Source organism: Ruditapes philippinarum, unplaced genomic scaffold (assembly GCF_026571515.1).
Source record: "Ruditapes philippinarum isolate M1 unplaced genomic scaffold, ASM2657151v2 ctg6052_1_1_1_1, whole genome shotgun sequence".
Classification (NCBI taxonomy): Eukaryota; Metazoa; Mollusca; class Bivalvia; order Venerida; family Veneridae; genus Ruditapes; species Ruditapes philippinarum.
The window spans coordinates 29853-38522 of record NW_026862097.1 but is presented as its reverse complement, the minus strand read 5'-3'; the positions used below and the strand labels follow the sequence as shown (position 1 = coordinate 38522).

At 34.4% G+C, this 8670-nt stretch overlaps 1 protein-coding gene across 1 annotated transcript; it reads right to left on the bottom strand.

The window, feature by feature from the left end:
* Positions 1-646: 646 nt before the first annotated feature.
* Positions 647-7585, bottom strand: LOC132717904 (uncharacterized). Its single transcript, XM_060701486.1, has 5 exons — positions 6999-7585; positions 6463-6621; positions 5462-5815; positions 4632-4677; positions 647-3719 (listed from the first exon to the last, which is right to left on the bottom strand). The coding sequence occupies exons 1-5, from the start codon at positions 7533-7535 to the stop codon at positions 1687-1689; spliced, it is 3129 nt and encodes a 1042-aa protein (XP_060557469.1). The 5' UTR covers positions 7536-7585; the 3' UTR covers positions 647-1686.
* Positions 7586-8670: the final 1085 nt, after the last annotated feature.

Here is an 8670-nt window from a genome sequence, read left to right as displayed (position 1 = left end):
ATATGTTTGCGGTTCGGATCGGAATATCCGTCCCTCGGTCACCCGCCCATGGGCGGTAACTCGGCAAGCCTCGTTACCGCCCAATGGGCGGGTCACCTCGGGACGGATATTCCGATCCGAACCGCAAAATGTGACAGATATTATTAGTCTAACACCCCCGTATAAGACAAGTCGCGTGCTTTAAATGACGTCATTGCCGCGCGCCTTTGATGAATGAATCGCGTTATTAGGATAACGTACGTCACTTAACCGTTACGATTGAAGTTGTAAGTTGTTCTTCTATAAGAAAAAGGTGCGTAATGAGAATATCAGTTTTCGCAATTTTTGTTCTGAAAATAATTGATATGTATATAATATGCAAGAAAAAGTATGAACACCGGCTGTCGGTGCAGACGGGAATATCTAACTCTCGGGTAACTGTTTAGCGGAAACTCGGCAGCCGGTGTAAGATTCATATAGTCTCACAATTCTAGTAAGTTTTCTTCCTTATTAAAGACAGGTCAATGAAAATGTTCTTTCTTTCTTTTCTTTTTTATCAAATCAACTGGGGCAAGATCTTGAACATACAGTTTTAATCTCTGTTTTTCTTTAAAACTATGTTATATAAACTAAAGTTGGATAAATTGTAAAAAAATATGAATACATGTAATTTCAAATTATCTATTTATTTCAACACTATAAAATACAAAGATTATCTAATTTCAAAAGTTAATTTAATAAATGTGTATTTAGACCACCAGCTTTTATACAAGAAACAGAATACACATACATTTGAACAAAAAAGAAAGATAGAGATATAGCCAACACTACAATGTCAATTTAGGTTAACGTTCTTAAAAAATTCTTTCTTTTAATAGCAAAACTGAATACCATTGCTTGGTCTATACATTTTTTTTAACATTCTCTTCATTTAACATATCTTATAACAAAACATTTGGGCATGCACATTTTAATAATATACAAAAGGTTTGCAAAATAAAGAACATAATCAAAGTGAGATGTTTATAAATACAATGTAGTGTACGGTAAGAAAATAGTAATTTTCGCTCAAGGCATTTAGGAAATATTCATTTGAACAGCACGATAATTGAAATTAGAAAAAAAACATTTAAAAAAAAAAAAATTAACAATTGCACATTTTTTAAAATATTTTTTTTAACATCGAATTTACCAAATCTCATTTTTCTATTAGTAGCTCTATCTATTCTGTTCTGTTCTGTCTGCACTTCCGATTGTTAATATTAACTGTCGAAAAAAATATTCCTGCACTGCTCCGAGAACTTTAACAACGGGATCATACTTTTCATGCATTTTTGCTAAATGTCAAATAAATAAAGTTATAACAGTTTTAGATTTTACTATAAAAGCTATTTAAAGCTATTTATAAACTGATTGTCACTCTGTTATTTGTAGGTCAATGTTCAGATGCAAATGTCTTAGTTTCCAAGTCAAATTTTGGGAACCAAACTTTATTTCACTGTAAATGAAACTAACCAATGTAACATATATCCCAATGGAGTTTTAGAAAATGGGGCTTTAAATCACTTTCAAACTCAGCAATCGTTAAAGCAAGCAAAGACACTGAAACACATAAAAACATATGTTGATATTTTACCTTATCTTATAGATCACAGGTTCAAATGAAAAGATGGTTTTTTGTTGTTTTTTGTTCTTTTCCTTTTACTATCAATTACTTGTATCGGCGTTTTCGAGTATATCGTTCCAGAGAACAGTTTGCATAAAGTCTTTAATTTGTATACACACTACTTTTTTTAAGAGCTCGCCAATCAGATCACTTGTTATTCCATGCTCGGATATATGATCCCTTTGAAGAAAACATACTTTTCTATATCCAGAATCGTGATTGTACCCATCTAAGTGTATATGTTTTATCGTGTACCTTGATTTATTGACAATGGTAACTAAACAATCTCGTGGGACACTGTTCATATCACATATTACTGTATGAAGTGAATCTAAACTTTTCAGATATTGCCAGACCGGTCCTGGCAAAACACGATTCCTTAAAGCAAGAGTCGTAATGCTACAAGGTGTAATGTTAAAAATTGTGTCAAAAATTGATACGGAAGCTGCATTCTTATTCTTGAACACAAACGGAAAAGCTCCATCAAACACAATATCCCTTAATCGTATTTTTGCGTCATCATAATTACTGTTTTTACTTTCTTGCAAACAAGAAGATATAGTTGCTTGAAGTCGACATGCTTTTAATAACCCTACTATATGTCCAGTTGTTTTTCTGTCACGAAACTGGCCAATAACTGTGTCACTATCAGCTAAATTACAAATATGCCCAGATATATGGTACATGATCATTGGCTTAATCCCGCTCAAAAAAAGAAACACGTTTGAAAATTCAAACACGTTCTCAACTGTTGAACAAGCACGATATATATGAGTCTCTGTTTCAGCTGAAAACTGCATTGAGATATAAATAGCGGCAAACAATTCTTGTAGAGACTTGTGCAGAAATGAAACCTGTTTTACTGTTAGTATATTTGAAATTCCGAGAATTTTCTTCTGAGACAGTAAGCCGAGTGTCAAACAAAGCCGGATATTATTTTGTGATAATCCATATGACGAAAGATCCGAGTCTTTGAATACTAAAGATTTTCCCCTATCCGCTGCAAATAATGTTTGAAACGCAAGCTTGGCTAAGCTGATTATGACAGATGAGAATTTCTTACAAGAAGATTTGTTTCGAAAAACAGCTGGTAATTGCTGTTCCTGTAGATTATCAAGCAATTCCTGAAATCCTTCATCATAGCGATTTTTCTTCATTGCTGTAGAAAGTAAAAGATCAAGAATTGCGCAGTAAATACTGGTTGTCGATGTTTCAAGTGATTTGTTTTCTAACCAAAGGCATAGAAGAAGTTTAAGCATCAATGGTATTGGCAGAAGATGTTGTATCTTCTTTTCCTGAACTTCAGCTAAAAACTTTTCAGATTCTTCAGCAGTGTTCCGGACTTCAAAATATATCAGCAAGGCATTCACAAGACGTTTTGAGTTAATTATGCTTATTCCTTCGATTTCAAGTTCTAAGTCATTTTCAGTAAGTTTTGGGCGTATGCTTTCAATTTTCCATGGCTTTGATGTAAATAGCTTCGTGTAACAGTTCTTATAAATTGGTAAACCTTCTGGAATAGCCGGATGCGTGCTAAGACCTTTTGGCTCCCATTCGTCAAGCCCATCGAGTACAAATAAGCAAGTCTTTGGTTTGCTTTGAAGAGTTCTTCTTATTAACTGACTGTGCTGAAATCCTGACAAAAGCTGGTTTTCTACCATCTCTTCAATAGATGTTTCTTTGTTTAAATCCGGAAGTGAAATGAACAGAAGAAATTCAAAGTTTTTCATTTTTTCTACAGCCTTTTCATCATCTTGAGAAATGTTGGTCATCTGATTGTTTAAACTGTGAGCAGCGCACCAATATGATATTAACTTTCTGCAAAGCGTTGTTTTTCCAATGCCAGCCTCGCCACTTAGATAGATATTATCAAGCCGCTCGTCATTTTCCGTGAATACATCAGTTAATGAAGCTAGGATAACATTTTCAGTTTTGGTCCTTCCTTTTCTAGTAACTCTGAATATTAACGGGACGTATACGTCATCTACATGAACATTCTCGTCGGGAAGAAGAGGGGATACGTCTGTTGTAAGGTAGTAAGACCGATAGTAATTGATAAGATGTTGCTGGACCTCTGTAAATCAAAATGAAATAGACTATAGTAGCAGTTTTTACTCGTTGAGTTCGTTTAACCTTTTCTCTTATATAGACGTGTTTTGAAGGCTCCCCCCCCCCCTTTTGAGGCCTCAAACAGTGAAAAAATGCCCTATTTAGGCCCCAAACACTGTCTTTCATTTAAGAAATGTTGTTTAAAAAAGTGACCACTTTTTCGGCGCGGTCCCCATGAAAATGGTACATCAGGGGGTAGGCCCCACTCATCGCCAAGAAAATATTGGACATGTGACAGGCTAAAAATGGCATCAGGTCGATCTTAGGATAACTAGTAACCGACGCTGAAAATATTTTAACTCTATCTTAATTCATTAAGAAATTGCAGCACTTTGAAATCAGTTTTGATGGAAAAACAATGCAAAATAGTAATTTTTCGCAATTTTGAGACGTCCCCCCCGTTGCCATGGTAACAAAAAATATACAATTGAGCATACTGTTACAGAGGCTATGGTCCAGTCAACATTTGTGCCAAGTTTCAACAGTATTGAAGCATTTCTCATAGTTTCATAGCAGTTTGAACTTAATTTGTAACAGGAGGTTTTTCAATGAAAACGGCCATTTTTCACAAATTGCTCATGGGGTAAAAGGTTAGGAAAAAAAGCAATGATGGGTTAATTTGAGTGCTCTTGGTGAAAAGTGAAATCAATTCATGAGCAGAAAATAAAAATAAAAAAATAAACAAGACACAGCTATTCTATCACTTCAATGTAAAAAAAATCGAAAGTTCATTCATTTTTCGGATGTAAACGGATTTATTTACTTCAAAAAGGAGTATCGAAGTGTTTATAAAACATCGGGTATAAAATTTTGATGCTTAACTAACAAAATGTTTAACTTTATCTTCTTATTGTTAAAATTATAATCATTCCACTACCTGTCAAAGTAGCTTCCGTTTGTCCAGTTGAATCACAAGCTTTAATCTGAAAATAATTTTTAAACATTTTTGGCTTTGTATGCTATTAAGATCTTTCATAAATCAAAAATATCGAATATGAATTCTTACAAAAAACACAACAGCAAACAATAATAATTATTGCTTCTATTTAATAAGTAGACGCCTTTTCTTACGCAAATATACCAATAACCTAACTAGTAAAATAGTGAAAAACAGAAACCCTAAGGAATGCCCGACAAGGCATGTTGCAGGCTCTGTTTGATTTAGCCTGTTCCTGGACGGTATTGGAAAGTGTATGTTAACGTCCACGCCCCCTAGTTAGTCATTAGCAACAGGAACACCATTTCTTAATTGAAAGATGATAGATATAATGTAATTTTAAGGTTTAGAAGTTATGGCTATGTGTACTTTATACATGCTATCATGATATCCATAAAATGATCCTTTTATGGTTGGATTTTAAGTCGCATCAATACTGTATATCATTAGGCGACAGTCCGGTCTGGTGTAGGTGGCCTCGGATGCCCCTCCGTGTATTACCTGTATTTCAGTCTCGAACAAGCACCTGAGGAGAACCACCGGCGTTCACTTAACTAGATGCTTGATAGCTTCCTTACACGAAAAGATCCAAACTCCGGGGTGGGATTCGTAACCACAGCGGAGCGGGGTAAGTGATTTGAAGTCGACTACCTAAACACTCGGCCAAAGTCACTCCTGAAAAAGATGTATTGCTTTTCTAGTATGGTCATTACCCCATGCCTCTATACCCATGGTTAAGAAAATAATAATAAAAAAAACAAAATCATTACCTTTTGATTGCCAAATTCACCATTTTGTTGCAGATGTTGTTGTTTATTTACAAAATCAGTCATTTTTTCTTCAACTTCAGACAGCATCATGGCATGCCTATGTTTTGAATGCTTCGTTTGTTCTTCCATGTCTTTAACTAATTTCTTTCCCAACTCGTCGGTTTTTCTTTGAAGATGTTTACATGAAGATTCAGTTTTAAGCGCAATGTTTGATTGCATCTTCCATTCGAGTGAGTTACATTCTTTTGTTAATTCTTGAGTTGCCTCTTGCCGCTTTTCTTCTATTGCTTTTACTGCTGAATGTATCATTTCTTCTGCATCTACCTCAGTTATACTTATTTGATTACTTCTGACCTGCAACGGAACTAAAACACTCTTATACTGTTCCTCTGTAGATACATGTTAGTTGCTTTGTTTTTTGAAAAACGCATATTTAGCTTTCAAATGATTACGATGTTTGTGACATTAAAGAGATATACATGTACTCGTTTATATCAGTATAAAATGTGTTAATTCCTGTAAGGTAACCTAACACGGCAAAATTGAAAATATTGCAGGTCCGATTTAATTAAGCTTGTTCATGAAATCAGAAATGTCCTTCTATATGCGAATGGTAACTTGCAAATTTTAACACACTCGTAAATGAGTAGGCTGCCGCAATACTTTCAATTTTACCGTTTTGACGACGTTCTTTACCGATTCCGTTTTTTCTTTTTTTTATTTGTGCATAGCAACCTGCCCTTGCTTACATTAATAGTGCACCATTTTCGTATCAATACATCATTACAGTATTTGTTGGGGTAAAAATATACAAATAGTAATAACACAGGTTTGTGAGTATTAGTAAAATTATTATCTCTCGTAAGATACTTAATTATCCGAGGCGTTCTCGAAATGATATTTTAACATTTACCCACAAACCTTTTGTTATTTTTTATTATGCTATTTGAGCTGTGTTTCTTTTATGCAAGAACAAACAATAACACCAAAAATCGTATAACCTTTTCAATATTTTCTACAGCTTTCTTTGCGGCTTCATACATTACGAGTGAACGATCATCTGTAAGTACATCAATCATGGCGTCAAGGTATTCATCCAGTTTCTCTTTTGATATTTCTAATCTGCTAGAATGTAACAGCTCATTTCTTACGTCGCGTGCCTAGTAAAATGGTACAAAATTGAACATGTTAAATGTTATAAAAAATTCTTTATTGTTTCTAAGAAGTGATATTGTTTGAAGAAAACGTCTTCAATTAAGTAGAGAAACTAGGCAATCTCGACAACGCACGTCTGTGCACTACTAAACAAAATGTTACCTTAACTGTTTCTGGCCTAACGGCAGTCTAAGTCTAAGACAACCGGAAGTGGCTCATGCATATTTTGACTTATAGCAGTTAAATGTGTTTACATATTTATTATCTATCACCCCACTGACATGGTAAAACACTCTTAAACATACATTGAACATGCATATACAGTGTTTATCCAGAAAGTAAAAGATTTAAAGTAAAAATTAATATCAATATCAGTATTAACCTTTTTAAACTTGGCAATATCTTCAATGTAGTCATTAAAGAAGATGTTGTTTATGGCTATAGTTAGAAGGCCGGGTGCATCTATTTCACAACAATTATGTACATCAATATGTCCCTGCATTCCTAAATATAATTTCGCAACTTCGAAGTAGTCACTGCACCAACTTTGGAGATCGGAGTTCTCCCAAATAGGATTTCTTTCTTCGTGATCAAGAATGATTAGGTCATACAACAGACTACAAGATTGGTTTGGACACTTTCGCCTGCCATGCGAGTCTTTACACAAGCATTTTTTCGGATAGCGTTGAATGCAACCACGTTTGGGATGTTCAGGAAGGAGGTTGGTAGACGAGCAAATGTTACAACCCGTGTTCGCTACTACTTGCCCTTTTGATAACTTGTCTAAAAGGCTGTTGTGGTGCTTTTTTGCAGTATCGTCAATAAATTCTCTCAATCCGTATTGGAGATACCTCAAAGCATAACTAGCATTTACCCAATTTCGGAAAAAGGGGTTACGGAGTTCCTTATAACTAGACATCTGGTGCGTTTATGATAGAGGCTAAACCATAAAATAACATGAGATCGTTCACCTGAAATATTTATAAGAAAGTGTTTAATGAAAAAAGTAATGCAAGGTTACCAATATTCAAATCTGAGAACATAGTTACAATTCACAAACAAATTTGGATAAATGTTTCAAAATTGAAGACAGAAGTAAAACTTTTAAAAAATGATCTCTCTGTTATCATCGAATGTGAATCCCAGGGCCACAAGAACATGATTTGTATACTTTTTGCAAATGTGAAGTTGGAGTAACTTCATGCCAAATATCTAATGTCTCAGTTACAGTAAAACGCACAAATTGGGATTTCCATTGATAAATTTTGATCCAAGTATTTAATAAAAATATAAACGCATTGAAATTGAAAGATAGTTACAATGTCGAGGTTTGAATTGAGATTAAAGTAAACAGCAAGTATTAAAAAAATGCGTTACACTTTTGATAAAACTTAGGTGAACCAGAGCTGGATCATTTTTGAGAACAGAACTGATATACTTCTCTAGAAATCTACAAGTTATTCTCCGTGCCAAATTTTAAGTTCTGTACAAAGCAATATTAATAAAGGAGATATAGATATGTAGTCACTACATATGAACTATATGACCCCGCCCCTCTGACGCTGCTAAACTTGACCACGAGGACAAAATTTGTAGTTAATTAAAAGGTTGTGACCATGTGTTGGACCATTTCACTCCAGGTACATAATTTGAATAATTTCTGTAGCAAATCACTAGATGGTATAATATTTGAAATTTACAAGACCTTTTAACTTGTTATCGTACACGAGATTGATAGATTTTTTTTTCATTATATTGGTCCGGTATCGGAGATGTTGTTCAAAAGAATGCCATCCTGCGTATGATACGGCGTTATACGAACAAATGACGTTAATCGGCCCATTTAGTTCATTCTAACACTTGTGCCAGGGTGGGTCACAAATGCCAAATCGTTCAAGCAAATAAATTACAAATGTAAACTGATCTTTTAGTTTATAATCATTGAATAGAAGAAATATTTTAATCTGTTTGAATACCCAGGCAAGATTTTTTTTCAACCGATATTATATCTGAATCATCGTTTGAACGCTAAGCCAGCTTGATCCCGCAGGGTG

Coding starts and splice junctions, on each gene's coding strand:
- LOC132717904 (XM_060701486.1), bottom strand. CDS start 7,535: ATGTCTAGTTATAAGGAACTCCGTAACCCCTTTTTCCGAAATTGGGTA. Junction 5,816..6,462: donor CTGTAGAAAATATTGAAAAG/GTTATACGATTT, acceptor GTTCCGTTGCAG/GTCAGAAGTAATCAAATAAG. Junction 3,720..4,631: donor AACGGAAGCTACTTTGACAG/GTAGTGGAATGA, acceptor TTTGATTTACAG/AGGTCCAGCAACATCTTATC.